Genomic DNA, 16,618 nt, shown 5'->3' on the forward strand with positions numbered 1-16,618 from the left:
TTGTGATTAACATTATTTATTAATCATGTTAATCACAATTCATTACAAACATAATTTTTTTTATTATGTTTTGTGTAGGGTTGACGTTAACCCAAAGAGGGTTGACATCAGGCAGGTGGCCGGTCGTAAAACTAAAAACCAAGTCTTTTTGTAATATGGACAAAATCATATTACGCCGACCCTAAATGATTGGGATAAGGGTAAGAAGACGATGATGATTTGTGTATAATAAAGGATAAAAAATTATATGTTCCAATACAAAGTACCGAAATCGATACGGTTAATTTGGGATTTAAATTTAGGCTTCAAGCCAAATCCTTTGCAGAGTCAACTGAAAAAACCAAGAGTCAAAGACCTCTTTCTTTACTAATGATACCTTCATAATCTTCATATCAGCCATTAACTGACCACTGCTGAACATAAGCCTCCCCCTTGGGAGTTTTGCCAGTAGTTGCCACGCTTGGCAGGTGGGTTGGCAACCGCAGTTAAGCTTGAGAGATGTTTTAAGAGGTCTGCTGCTGTTCATCCCTTGTCCTCCCTTAGTCGATTCTTACGACACCCACGGGAAAGGAAGGATGGAGTCCGTGTGGTCCCGGCATAGAATAAACAACCCCTTCCTTACCCGTGGCTGTCATAAGAGGCGACTTAGGGAGGGCGCGAATGGGCAGCAGCAACCCTCTTAAAATATCTCTAAAGCCTGACTACGGTTGCCAATCCGCCCGCCAAGCGTAGCAACTATTGACAAAATGGCTTATGTTCAGCACTGGACAGTTAAAGTCTGACATGATGATGAAAATAATCATGATATATGAAGGGAAAAAGGATTGTTTTAGTAATGAGGTCTAATAGCCCCATGGGGGAAAAGGGATTGTTAGTAATGCGAACTACCAGTCCTATTGCTAGTCCCATTTTTATTAAATTGGTCACGATGGGCTAACTGACCTGCTTTCATCCTCACCTATCATCCCTCACTGGTGCCTCACCAGCGTATACCGATAGCGCAGACAGGGTTACCATTTTATTATCACTCATTAAAATAAAAACTTTGTATACATGAAAATAAATAAATAAATAGAATAATATATTAGAACCAGTCTACCCCAGTAGCTACATTCATCCACTTAAACATATTTTAATTTAATAACTACCGGTAACTTACACGTAATTAAGTCGAAAAAGCTCAACTAATTTCGGAATCAATTCGTGATCCTTGATCATGAGTGACTGCGATGCAATCAAGTCGTCTTTCATAGCTGTGAGGATGGTGCAAGCGCCTACAGCTCGCGCTCAGCGGAGGCTCGCAGCACGCACTAAGGATCACGAATTGATTCCGAAATTAGTCGAGTTTTTTCGATCAACTTACATGTAAGTTAAACCGGTAGTTATCAATTTAAATATACTTAATGTGTGCTTACAACACTTTTAACAATAAAAATTTAACATGTCTGTTCTAATATGGATGCATAATATTTGACTTCCAAAAGTTTGCAACAAAGTTTGAGAACGCCTATCTTAAAGCATACTTTATGTGGAAAAAATGGACACAAGCGTATAAAAGGTATGTATGGAAACTAGGACGAAGATATTAATAAATTACATAAACATGTGAAGCCTGCTACAGGATGGGCTATAGTAAACTGGTTTTATTGAGTCAAGCAACATCTGTCGGTCAGTGGGTATTATACGTCGTAACTTGTCTTGCTTCTTAGGGTTCCGTGAAGGAAAGGTAAAAAGGCACAATTTATGGTACAATCGACAAAACACCTTCCGCCGGCCACATCGCTATATTTCAGCAGCTATCGATTTTAAATTTGAAATAGTTTTTGACCCAACTTTATAATAAAAGAAAAAAATTACAAACATATAAAAGGATTCATTTGCATTATTCTGAAACTAGTTTTTTAACATATTATACTATATAATATATTAACCTGAAGTGAAGTATATAATATATCAACATAAATAAAAACCAAAGACAATTTTACCTATGTACCTATATATCTATATAAATTATAGTAAATATACTTACCCTTTTTTATGCAACATAGAATGGAAAACAAGCTGACGGCCCACCTGATGAAAAGTCGTAACCGTTGCTTATAGATATGAGCAGTACCATGGACATAACAGAGTATACTGTTTCGCCCATGATACCCCCCATGCGTTGCCATTCCTGAGGACTCAGGTGTTATTCCTCTATACCTTGTAAATTCACGCCATATCCCACCCTTCAAACCGAAACACAGCCATGCAAACACAACTGTTTTGTGGTAGAAACATGAATAGGGCAGAGATGCCCAAGCAAACGACTTTTGTACAAAGTCTTCCTCAAAAACTTACTCAATTAATTATCTATCAAACAAAACAAAATTTACTTGTTTTTGCAAATTAATTTCAATGCAGAACCCTTCGCAGTGCGAACCCAACTAGCGCTTGGTAATTTTTTGTGTACAAATTTGGTAAATCGAAAATCGGCAATGAAATTACATTTTTTATTACGAAGATGGCACGCAAGACACAGTATTCGTTTGGCTCGCTTGATTTACAACGTATGTAGGACTGTATTTCTTGTAATATGTACACCGGGTGAAATTTAAATTATTAATACCCACTTAAGGAGTGTACAGTGTCCAGTCAAACTGAGCATTTTTAAAAACTCTATCGGGACTTAGCACGATGAAAAATTTTACAGGTAAATAGTACCTACATACCTACTTCTTTATTGTACCTATTTAAATAACAACAAGAAGACATAACGAGAAAGTTTAAAAAATGAACATATTTTGCTAAAAAAATATAGTAAATGGGCTTTTTGGCCACAATAGAAGACCAGTCTTTTGTCCTTTGAGGGCAAAGCAATAAACTGAGCTATGGTTACTGTGCATTTTGTGTTATTTTGGCACATAAACACAAAAATAAATTGTTTCTTTTTTTTTCATGTATTTTTCTTTTATTATTATTATTATTATTTTATTCTTTATTTTTGTGAGACATGTCCAAGTCTAACTGTTGCTACTTATTATATATTATAAGTAGTACATTATCTAAGTTAAGACACCCATACAGTCCATTTTATAGAACATAACAGAAATCTTAACAAACGAGTAATTTATCCAACCATTTTAATTAAATCTTTGCTCTACTATTTTAACTCCAAAGTTAAAGAAATTTGTAGACCTTTTTACAGGTAGGTATAAATTCAATATGGAATTCACAGATAAAATTAAAAAAATACCCGAGTTCATAGACAACTAACATTCTATGGAGAAACGCTATCGTGTTCATTTTGTCCAGGCTTACATGCACATACGTGGATAAACCGTTGACCTCACAGATGGGACTAAGTAGAGCAATCATTTCCTTAGAAATATGTCCGCCTAGTTCTTTCCATTTCTCAGAAGTTTTTTTCCTATTTTCTTTGCTATAAACATATGTAGATCTTGCCTACAGATTAACCCCTAATTATCATTAACTGTCACCATAACATCAACAAATGGAAAAAAAGAGAAACCATCTAGATCAATCCAGGGAAAAAAAATCAACGATCTATCTAGAAATTATTTTATTTATTTAAACTGTAATGTATTGTAATATTAATAATACATATGGTATCTTATATATGTATAATATGGCATTCCTCGAATCCTAAAGCCCAGGCATCTCAAACTTAAAAGCTTAGAAGTAGCAAATAATAGCTAGCTCCTGTTGCCAGGATTAAATCACTTAAAAGTCCTGATTAAGGGCTTTTCACGAAATTACTCTAAGATATTAATTCTTTTGCATACAAATAATATGTGTGTATTAACAAGGGCCCTTACTGGACACAGCAAACTAAACAAGCATATGGGCCAACTAGACTTATACCCAAAAAATTTTTGCAAATTTTGTCACAGTGAGGAAGAAACGCCGCAGCACTTAATCTGTGGCTATAACCCACTCATACATAAACGATATATCTCCTTTGCAAAACAGACTCTATATCCTGAGGAGATAAAAACATCTTAAAATTCCCATCATTGATAGGAATTAGCGGCGAACTTTAAAAAGGGTGAGCACAGAAGATCATGGAAAGATCGCAGGGTCACAGGTTTTTGTAAAAAACTCTGTCTTTCAATAATTATGTAGTAATTCGCACGGGTGAAGCCGCGAGAAATAGATAGTTGTAAATGTTATATTTTTTTACTTTCGTGCACCCTTACTCTTGCAACAAAACTTTTTTTTTTGTATCAAGCATTATCACCTATATACTTGTATTTTGTCTCGACTTTGTTTAATATAAATCCAAATTAATAAATTAGTCGCTTTAAAGACTTTGCATCCGATGTTTTACGAGAGATAATACTTGCAAAGGGCGGCCTGAAAATTACATTTGTAATTGCTACAGATCTTAATCTTCGTTTGATTTTAATGTCACGTCCCAATTATAACGTGTCTTCTATAAATATCTTAAAGAGTTTAGCCAATTGTTTGAAGATGGCGTGGGAAAAAAACGCTGTTTTATAGTGTGACGTGGTTGTAAATACATTATCCAGTGTACTACACGCATCAACAATTTTATGATTTCCAAATTGTGATGTTTGTAAGACATTAGATGATATTCAACCTATGATAGTCGAAGGTAAAAATTACAAAACAGAAAGAGAAGCCTTGATACAGAAATATAGTCTAAATAGACAAGATATTGGATTATTTTTAAATATACTCGCACATTCCAAAATGGCAAAATCTTTAATTGCTCTATTTTTGTATCAATGATTCCCTCTATTTTGGTATGTGAATTAACTAATTAAGGGTATGATAGGGCTAACATATCCTTATTTTTTTTTTGTAATAAACAATAGTGGAATATCTACCGCGCTATCGGTATACATTGACGGAATACCAGTGAAGGATGATGGATGATGATGAAGCAAGTCAGTTGGCTTATCATGATAAATTCAACAATAAATCTATCATGATGGTTTCCATGGAGAATCGAGTGTAGTCAGTTAATTTAATTAATTAAACTAAATAGACTGTCCTTTAGCTCCAGCATAGAATGTGCCACCCCTACTTTTCACGTGGATTTCGTAAAAGATAACTAAGGGAACTTAACGGTCAAGAGATAGGCAGCAGCGTCCCTCTTAACACATCACCATGACCTAACTGCGGTTGCCAATCCACATGCCAAGCGTGGCAATTACTGACGAACCCTCCAATGGGAGAAGGCCTATGTTTAACAGTGGTCAATAAACAGCTGATGTGAAGATGATGTGTAGATTGACAATTATACACGCACAACCACTCTTTGGAATCAACTTCCAGCAGCAGTATTTACGAACCGATACGACAACATAACCTTCAAGAAAAGAGCATATTCCTTTTTAAAAGACCCACAGCACACCTGCAATGCCATTGGTATTGTGGATGATCATGGGCGGCGGTTTGTCACTTACCATCAGGTGAGTCGCATGCTCGTTTGCCCCGTGTTGTAAAAAAATATATGTAGGTCGTATCGTATGAAAAATTTACCTGCGCGCGATCATGTAACCAACTTACAATGTACCAATTTGTACGAGCACATAATGTAAAGAAGCGTCGCAACAAAATGGCTGCAAGTTTTTACTGTTGAACGTAAAACGTGCTGCCGTTACGGGAACTAAACAAAAACACTGTAGAACGTTAATCAAGTGCAAAAGTTTGCTTATTACACTCGGGTTGCCCCTGGCCCGTTAATGAATGTCCGATGACAAGGCGTTATGAGGCAGTTGCTTCGAGTGTTACAAAATCGACCGGCGGAAATATAATATATTTGTATCCGTTTAAAAGAGGCTTTACAACCTGCAACTGATCGGTTCTATTATTGAAACTGAACTTTTTCTTTACATTTTTTTTTTTATTCAATTTAGAATATTAAACAAGCGAACCGTCTAGCTGATGGAAAGTGGTAACCGTCGCCTATAGACATGAGCAGTACCATGAACATAAGAGAACATACCGTTTCGCTCATGATACCATCCATGCGTTACCATTCCTGAGGACTCAGGTGTTATTCCTCTGTACCCAGTAAATTCACGCCATATCCCACATTACAAACCGAAACACAGCCATGCAGACACAATTGTTTTACAGTAGAAACACGATTGGGACAGAGGTGCCCAAGCAATCGACTCTTGTACAAAGTCTCCCTCTGGTAATAGGATAGTCTGGTAATAAGATAGTCCTGTGCAAGAATTCTAAATTCAAAGGTTAAATTTAAAAAAATCTGTTTCTATTTTCAACCGACTACAAAAAGAAGGAAGTTTTCAATTCGGTTGTATTTTATTTTTATTTTTGTTACCTCATAACTCCGTCATTTTAAAACCGATTTGGAAAATTAGTTCTTATATCAATAAATATATTTACAGGTCATCGAACTATTTTAATTTAAAAAGTAAACTACTGGATCGATTTTGATAAAATTTATATGTGATTAATCTGCAAGTATACCCTTGTATATAGATAAAAAAGAATTTTTCAAATCGGTTTACAACTGACGGAGTTATGAGGTAACAAAAATAAAAAAAAATACAACCGAATTGACAACCTCCTTCTTTTTGTAGTCGGTTGAAAATAGAAACTGAGTTTTTTAAATTCAACGTTTGAATTTAGAATTCTTGCACAGGACTATCTTATTACCAGACTATCCTATTACCAGAGGGAGACTTTGTACAAAAATCGATTGCTTAGGCACCTCTGTCCCATTCGTGTTTCTATCGTAAAGCAGTAGTGTCTGCATGGTTGTGTTTCGGTTTGAAGGGTGGGATATGGCGTGAATTTACAGGGTACAGAGGAGTCACCTGAGTCCGCAGGAATGGTAACGCATGAGTAGTATCATGGGCGAAACAGTATGCTCTGTTATGTTCATGGTACTGCTCATGTCTATAGGCGATGGTTACCACTTTCCATCAGGTGGGCCGTCAGCTAGTTTGCCATTCTAAGTAGTATAAAAAAAAAATTATATGACGTAAGCGAGCGCTAACCTTTAGAGGTAGTTTTGGCTATATAATACAAATAAACGTATGGTTTCGGACATAGAATATGCCACCCCTTCCTTTTCCGTAGGTGTCGTAAGAGGCGACTAAGAGAGAACGAGGAATAGGCAATAGCGTCCCTTATAAAACATCTCCAAAGCCTAACTACGGTTGCCAATTCGCCTGCCAAGCGTGACCATTACTGGCAAAACCCCCAAGAAGGAGGCTTACGTTCAGCAGAGGACAGTTAAAGGCTGATGATGATGATGATGACGATGATGATGAATATAAACGTATACTTTTAATGTTAATAATATACTATATTACTGCAAGTGTTATAGTATATAGAACTAATGTTGTAGCACGTAAACTATGATAAACTTATAAAAATAGAAAAAAATGGAATATAATTTTATTATACTTACGACTAAGTATAATTCTAAATTAAATCATAGACAAATATCGACAAGAGTGAATTAAACTGAAACTGAAATCACGACTTTTGCGGTTTATTATAATAAATCAAGGTTGAAACCACAGAAACACGATGTTATCTCAAAACGAACCTAGATATAAAAGTAAATAATAAATATACTTACATTAACTTGACAGACAATTAATTTGAATGGATGTTAAATCTTCTTTTATGATACTTATTTATGTTTTTGGACTACTCTGATATTATACTTTACACCGGTGTTTAGACTGCGTGAAAAAAAAAAGTGAAAGTTACAAACCCGATCCGAAAAATCCGCGGGCTTGCTCTTTTGAAGTGACGTTTTTATGTCTTCCATGTGTAAGAGGATTTTTGTACATAACACCACTTCTGTCCACTTTTCTCTTCTTCGTTTTCACATCTTTCTTCTTACAATCACACATATTAATTAAAATTAATATCACCAAAATAAACACTAAACATTTCACATAATTCGTAGACATTTTAGACGTTTCATAATTGTAATTTTTTATTAATCTTTGGCCAAAGTGATAATTAGCAATAATTTAATTTTATAATAAATAAATTTTATTTAAAATAAAATATTATTGATATTTTATGTGAACTGTGTTCGTAAAATATTTCCCGCGTATATTCGTAAGCGGCCATTATTTTTCTGCGCAGCGCGCATGCGCGGTCGCCGCTCTTCAGATCAGACCAGACTGAACTTGAAGGTGCTTGCGTGTTGTGCCCGCGCGCGCCCACCTTTCGGATTATAATCTCGGCCACAAAATTGAAGCAACAAAACTCGAATAGTTTTTTAGGTATCCAAGTACAAAAGATAAATGTTACTGATTCCTATGCTTTTTTTTTGCGTCTATAGATTGAGTATCGGCGCTTTCTCTAATTACTTGCGGATCGCGTCCACATGCAGGATACGTACAGCGTTTTGTGGAACGCATCAGTTAAAAGGTAGGTTGCTGTGGAAAGCCACTATGGTAAAACTGTACGCCATGGTATTTCACTTTATAATCGTCGTCACGTGTGTTTACGGAACAAGAATACGTTATGTCGCCGCACCCTTTTACCCCCATAAAAAACAACTGTAATATAATAATACGCTAATGCAAGAGAACGAAAATAAAATTTGATGATCATAAACGAAGCAGACCTGGTCATCATGGTATGTAGGGTAATAGCCTCCGCTTATGGTGAGCGACCCGTGCCATAACGATAATGGGTTGCTATGATAATGATGATGATGCCTACACGCTGTATAAAGCACTAATAAACACTGCAGGCGCCTATATACATTGGTAAGTCTTATTGAAAAACGTACGTTATAAAAAAATTATGTGGTTATATGGAGTCTTGCCTCTTCGAACCAAAATAAACGAACGTCTAACCTCTTCGAACGAAAAAAATGTCAAACCTCTTATAAACCTATTTTAACTTTCGAACTATTTTGTCTTTTGCGCTGTATTCCCAATTTGAAAAAAGTTACAAAACAGTTTTAGTTATAAGATTTATAAAAAGTTTAAATTTTTATGAAAAGAGGATTAGATTATACAGATGAAGCATTGAGTAATAAAAACTGGTCAACTTTCAGTCAGCTAATTTGACGTTTGGCTAAATTTTGCCACATATTTTTTTAAATAAAACATAAGCTTTTTTCAATGTTTGCATGTTTCAATTAGAATTGTATTTCTTATATAATGTAAACATACAATGTACATATTGCTTAAATATATATATAAATAATTTCCAATTATTTCAAAATGAAAACGTATTTTATGTCTATATATAGATATAAATCAAAGTATTAAATAAACATCATTACGAATAATTATATATTATTTATCTGGTTATTTCATTTATATTGGTAAAATTTTTGTATCGTTTTTATTTTTCAATTTAATCTTGCAATTTAATTTCTCCTGTACATAGAGTAATAAATGTACATTATGGTAACCCTATGGCAGACATAATAAAAAAGTTGACTTGTTTTTAGGGAATAATTTGTATGGAGACACTGTCTATATAATCTAAGTATTGAATATCAGAAAATAATAAACTACTCGTACACCCACCAAGAATATTCTTAACTTAATATTAAAAAAATATTTTGTAATTCCTTATTCTTAGGTATTTAACAATTAGTAAGTACTAACCAAATAATTACTTACTCTGTGGTAAGTAGATACAGATACTTATCTACTTATGTTTTAAATTTCGGGTCCGTTATTGCGCGGCATCCCATCCTCGCTCTTTGATACGGATGACGGGATGCCAATTCTTGAAGTGAATATTTCGTAATGGATAGAATCTTATCGATAGACGGTACATGCGGGTAAGATGGACGACCAGTGATTGCAAAAAACTCTGAATATGTGAATGATCAACACCTGAATAGGCGACCTCTATCCTTTTCGGTCGGACTTAAAACTAAGAAGAAGTAATGAAGAAAAATTTTGTTTGCAAACCCAATGTATTTCATCCGCGCAGGCCATTGCTCTATCTATAAAAACATATCGCGATACATTTACGAGATTCTTATAACTGTTTATTGGTGAAAATACGTGTTACAAAAAAAACAGAAAATCTGTTTTCCCCCCATTTTGAGGGCAAAGCAATAAACTTAATCGCGGCCATTTTGTGTTATTATAGCATATACACGAAACAGTCTTTTAAACACTTATGTATTTTCCTTGTTTTGTATTTTTCTTTTCTTCTTGTTGTGCATATTTTTTTTTATTGTGTACTGTACGGAGATAGAAATAAAGTTATTATCTATCTGTTAATTTTTTTTTTACAACACAGGGAGCAAACGATTATGCGGCTCATCTGATGGTAAATAACTACCGCCGCCACATGATCACCCACAATACCAACGGTATTGCAGATGTGCTGCCAGCCTTTTAAAAAGGAACAAGCTCTTTTCTTGAAGGGGCAGTTGCCGTATCGGTTTGGAAATACTGCTGCTGGAAGTTGATAAAAAAGGGAACTTGCGGCCCCATTGTCAGTAATATACCATCTTTGGTAAATTTTCACCTGGCGCCAACTAGAAACTATCGTCATGAATTACTGGTCAATTCGTCACTATAAGCTAATAAACTTTATTTCATCCTCACCTATCATATTTTAGAGTTGACATTGTTATATTTTTATAGTCTTTTAATAATTAGACTTATTTAATTTATTTTAAATTAGATTTATTTAATTATCGCAGATCCTTTATTAATTAATCAGACAGCCATTATTACACAATACTCTTAATCAACCAATCAGTATCCACCTCTAGTGATGTCCCATATACACTAGTGATGTGATCTTACAACAGACATGCAGGCGAAGACCGCTCGATAAAGATAAGATGCAAACAAAGAGCCTTATTTTTACAGCGGTATTATTATCAAATATAATTAAAATGCAGGCAGAATGCCACATCACACATGTAGAGTATACAAAAAATCAGTAGACACCAAAACAATCAGCTTAGATTATATAGATAGAGCATCGAGCCTTAAAATGTAATGACAACATAACAGTACACTCTGTTATGTCCATGGTGCTACTCATGTCTATAGGCGACGGTTACCATTTTCCATTAGGTGGACCGTCAGTTTGTTTGCCATTCTAAATTTATAAAAAAAAATTTAACAATTAGTTGACTTTTTTTTTATGAATGTTCTAGATACTTATGTACAAAATGTATCCATTTTTAATTATTTAATAAATAAAATGAGTTTTTATGCATTAAAAAATGCAAAAAGACAAAATAAATCACTCATAACTATTTATGACGTAAAATTGTATAAAAAAGTTGACCCGATTTTCTCGAAGCATTTCTATGGAGACACTCCATCTACATAATCTAAGACAATCAGTTATAATCAAAATTGATTATTATCTGTCTGTACATATAACAGCAATTAGTCGTGGCAATCGCTCCTGTCTAAAAGACAGGGTTGCCACAATTTCGTATTGGCACATGGCCAGGATAAAGCCAGACCAGGCCGGGTTATCTACCACCTATTCTAAACAATTAACGTCCTTCTGAATATTAAAAAAAAATGTGGAAAAGGGATTGTTAATAGAGTGGTTTAGTTGCCCCATTGTTGGCCGTATACCCTATCAAGTCGACCTCAACACGGTTTCCCCTAAAAACCATTGTAGATATTTTTTATTGAATTCATCATCACGGGCCAACTGACCTGCTTGGGGGGAAAGGGATTATTAGTAATGGAGACTGGGAATCCCATTGCTAGCAATATACCCGGGTCAATATAACCAGGTCGTCCTCCACGCGGTTCCCCCTGGAAACTATCATGGTTAATTCCTGATGAATTCGTCATGATGGGCTAACTGGCCTGTTTTCGTTCTCATCTATCACCCTTCACTGATGCTCCGCCAGCGTATCCCGTTAGCGCAGGCGGGGTTACCATACCATTTTCACCCATAAAAAAAAACTGACCTGCTTTCGTCCTCACATATCATAACTCACTGGTGCCCCGTTAACATAAACTTTTACCGCAGACAAGGTTAATATTCCATATTACCCCATTAAAAAAAATATTAAAAAAAAAATTGCTTAGCTCTCCCTTAACAGGTCATAACATCGTACAATACGTCGTCTGTCAAATCAACAAGTTACAATGAACATTAAAAACATGACTGCATGTTATTTAGACCTAGTAACGACAGATATGTTCCACATTTGCTTTCAAATCGCATATTGCTTGTTATCACTTATGAATAAGCATATTTGTCAGCAAAACTACTTAAAAATAGGTCTTAAACTACAATAATTGTATTCAAACAAAATCTCTCTTATCTTTTTTTTTTATACATCTTAGAATGGCAAACAAGCTGACGGCCCACCTGATGGAAAGTGGTAACCGTCGCCTATAGACGTGAGCAGTACCATGGACATAACAGAGTATACTGTTTCGCCCATGATACCCCCCATGCGTTGCCATTCCTGAGGACTCAGGTGTTATTCCTCTGTACCCTGTAAATTTACGCCATATGTGGGATATGGGCCTTCAAACCGAAACACAGCCATGCAAACACAACTGCTTTACAGTTTACGGTACACGAATGGAACAAAGGTACCCAAGCTTTTGTACAGTCTCCCTCTGCTTCATATTTTTGAATACTTTTTATATTTTCCCAGCATAGAATGGGCTACCACTTCCTTTCCCGTGAGTGTCTTAAGAGGCTACTAAAGGAACTTAATGATCTAGGAAGGCAGCAGCGTCCTATTTAAAACATCACCAAAGCTTAACTGCGGTTGCCAATCAGCCTGCCAAGCGTGGCAACTACTGGCATAACCTTCCATATGGGAAGGCCTATGTTCAGCAGTGGACAGGTAACAGGTATGATGATGATGCTTTTTTATGTAGAATGATTTTTAAAGTCCAATTCAATAATTCAATTTAATCCAGTGTCTTCAATTGTTAGAAAATATCGATTGCAAAAAAGAATGGTTAAAATCAGTTCTCACAAAATTAACAACTTTCTCCTTAATTTGGTCGGCTATAAATTAATAATAATTCTCGAACTAAAACTGGCCGTGTGATCCCGGTATATAATAGGCCACCCGTTCCTCTCCTGTGGGTGTTTTAAAAGGCGACTAAAGGCGGTCGAGGGACGGACAGCAGCGTCCCTCTTAAAAACATTTCCAAAGCCTAAATGCGGTTGCCAATCCATCTGCCAAGCGTGGCAACTGCTAGCAACCCCCCCCCCCCCCCCCAAGGGGAAGGCTTATGCTCAGCAGTGGACAGTTAAAAGTTGATATAATAATGATGACGAGGACATAAAATTGAGCAAACCAAATGAAACAGCGATTCCTATCGTTTCGTATATAGATTTATTGCTTCCTTCTACAATGTAAACAATTCGTTGAACGTTACCAACGCCCTCTACGGGATAAATAACTACTCCACCATATCAATATACATACAATTCCTAAAACAAGACTACCAAAAAATAATACCAATACAAAATACAGGAAAAAAATTAGAATTAAAAAAAAAAAAAACATTAACAGATAAATATACTCCGAAAACAAGAAATTGTTACCATGTAAAAAAAATTAATAATTTAAATACTGATTTATTATTGTCGATTTCAAAATACACTTTTTTTTTTTTGAAGTAACGACATCTTATATGTGCGAAATATAATTATATATGTAAAATGTACAGTATATTAAACATATTTTTAGTAAACAACTAAAATATTTAACTTATCAATAGGATCAGATCATAACATAAAAACGCAGCGGACAATATAATAAAACAAATAGTTGAACTTAAACGCACACGTGTCTGTGAGCTGCGATATTGTTATTTGTCGTATTGAATCTTGTCGCTGCCAACTTGAGCCTAATCGGGACTGCTTTAGTAACTTACTATATATACTACTAAACAACAAAATTTTAGTCGAATACAATATTTCTTACTAAATCCCTCGACACGTGCTTAAATTACTAAAACAGTCGAAACGAGACTACGGTTTGCGCAGACGAGGGACATTTTGTCCGCTAATAAAAATTCCTATATTCATATATGTACCTCCTTTTTTCTATACTGGCACGATACATTGACTCCATAGCTACCTAAAGGTAAGTGATTATAAAATATATATGTACGTGGACCGCAAATTCGACAAACGGTTGCATCAAACCTGCTCAAGTAAACACTTTTTCATTTTATTGAAGGATTTCTTATACCACAAATGTGGCGAGCAAGCATACACCCCGTCTGATAGTAAACGGTCACTGTAGCCTATGGATGCCTGCAACACCAGGGGTGTGTTTTTGAAGAACCCCATACTCCAAATGCCAATCCTCTAACAGGCTTTTAAATATCCGAGGACAGTCTAACTTCTATGTAACTTGCTTTATATATATATATATATAAAACAAAAAAATGTCTTACAAGTAGGGTCTAGATAGCACGTCTGGGACGTAAGGGAAGAAGCAGAATACAAAACCGGGAACGGAGGTAAGATATATCCAGAATAGAAAGCAGGATAGATTGAGGTTTTCCCAAGAGACTACAGCATGGGGTTCTTCAAAAGAGGGGTAAAGAAGTTTCTTCAGGGTCGGCAACGCGCGCGTAATACCTCTGGTATTGCAGGCGTTCATAGGCTACGATAACCGCTTACCATCAGGTGGGCCGTATGCTTGTTTGCCACCACAGTATAAAAAATAAGTGAAATTTCAAATATATTAGGCGGAGTCAAAAAAAGAGGTGGCCTCAGTAGTATAAAAAAAAATTGAGCCACCATGATTTTGGCTCTGATAGGGAGGAAATATTGAAGTCGTTTGAACGAATGAAACGAGAAATACATGTAGTATTATAAATGATAAATTTTAAAGACGATCCCCTACGTACATTTTAAGCTTTTACAAAGGCATTTTGATGTCCGTGGACAAGTTATCCCTCGTCTGCGCATACCTTCACACGTCTGGCTTGAACATAACTAAATTGTTTTTGAACTGTTGTGCTGTATTTTAAACAGAATTATAATATGGTAACTATTATTGTTTTTATGCGTTTTACAATAACTTATAGCTCGAGCAATGCTGGCACATGTTAGTAAGGCATATAAAAGGTATGACCATTTGACCGACCATTCGAACAGCTTCTAGCATTAAAGAGAGTACAGAAGTGTATGGGTAAAGTTGACATTTTCAGCTGATGTCTTGAGCGGCCACTCATATAAAAGGTATATTAAAAAAAAAAAAAACAGTTTAAAAGAAACAAAAGTTACTATGGAAACCACACTGTTACACAATAACGAAATTGAGATATTAAATTTAAAAATTTTACAAAATTTCACTGGCGCCCTCTATTGGATAATTTCGCCATTGTCTTTACAAATCTTTTTAATGTGTCCAATGTGATGCACAATAAACATTTTACAATACAAAACAAATACAAATTTGTAACATTTTAAACATAATTATCTAAGCTTTCATGCGGCTATGACAAAAATTTATTACAAATATTAACTTAAACTACAGAATAGCAAAAATATAATAAACAGCCGCTATAAAACCATCGTCATTGTCCATACAATACCCCAAACACCTCTTCAAAACTATACAATTGTTTATTTTCTAATATTTATAATATTTTCGCCTCAATAGATTCGGTATCAGATTAAAATCACACTAAACACACGTCAAATATAAATTAAGAAACGTCAATTTGACGTCTGTTCGTCGCGACCTCAATTCAAGTCACATTGAATAGGATAAAATTATAAAACGAAACGATTACAACAAAGTATAATTTTCATTACACGTTGTGCAATATTTTTGCGCGAACAACAAACGGTGCGGTCAAAAGTCGCAAAAAAAAAAAACTGCCAACACAAAAATGGACTGTAACAAAAAGCGTTAAGCCGTCATTAATAAATCAAAAAGCATTAAACGTAACGTAAAATTGTATCAAATCTTTACAAAAAAAAAAAATTAAAAAAAAAACTTAAAATAGTCTTGTAACACGTTAATATCAATGAGATCACTATTGCCTGCCTTTTAACATCTGCAGAAACAATTGGACGTCGTGCTCTCAATATTTCCAATATCACCTACACGAACACAAAGTCGATGACACTTCAAATTACACCATTAGTACAAGCGTTCCCGAGTATGACGACGACAGTATACAATACAAATTGTCCTGTCTAAAACAATTCGTCACTGAACCTTAAAACATTTTGTATACAAATTCAATTAAAAATCTATATCAAATACAACTGCATTCAGAGAAAACATATTTTTTTTTATCTGCACATAACTAGGATTTATTACACTAGCGTATATATGATAATATATTGGACCATGTGTACATTTATCTATAGTTATAATAAATCTGTAGAGAGGTCAATTATGTACATGAAATATATTTCCAAAATAACTATCAGGAGGCGATTAGTGATCGATACTGATGCCAAAAATGCAATCAGTAAAATTTTTGTCTGTCTGTCTGTATGTTCGTTATAGAAACAAAAACTACTCGACGGATTTTAACGAAACTTGGTACAATTATTCTTCATACATTTACCTATACTTATAATAAATCTGTAGAGAGGTCAATTCTCTACATGAAATATATTTCCAAAATAACTATGGACGATTAGTGATTATAGTATACTTTTAGAAACAAAAACA

At 34.9% G+C, this 16,618-nt stretch overlaps 1 protein-coding gene and 1 long non-coding RNA gene across 2 annotated transcripts in view; both read right to left on the reverse strand.

Annotated features, from left to right (window-relative positions):
• Positions 1-8,140, reverse strand: part of LOC116412923 (uncharacterized) — a gene marked incomplete at its 3' end in the record, with an annotated part of 70,988 nt that extends 62,848 nt beyond the window's left edge. The window contains exon 1 of the mRNA XM_052895537.1: positions 7,730-8,140. Within this exon, the coding sequence (XP_052751497.1) occupies positions 7,730-7,931 (202 nt within the window). The remainder of the gene's footprint in view (positions 1-7,729) is intronic.
• Positions 8,141-13,281: 5,141 nt separating this feature from the next.
• LOC128200844 (uncharacterized) lies at positions 13,282-16,554 on the reverse strand. Its single transcript, XR_008252916.1, has 2 exons — positions 16,512-16,554; positions 13,282-16,302 (listed from the first exon to the last, which is right to left on the reverse strand). It is a non-coding gene; the product is annotated as an uncharacterized LOC128200844 (long non-coding RNA).
• Positions 16,555-16,618: the final 64 nt, after the last annotated feature.

The sequence above is a fragment of the Galleria mellonella genome, unplaced genomic scaffold, assembly GCF_026898425.1.
Source record: "Galleria mellonella isolate WM207_F2 unplaced genomic scaffold, CSIRO_AGI_GalMel_v1 utg284, whole genome shotgun sequence".
In the NCBI taxonomy this organism is placed as follows: Eukaryota; Metazoa; Arthropoda; class Insecta; order Lepidoptera; family Pyralidae; genus Galleria; species Galleria mellonella.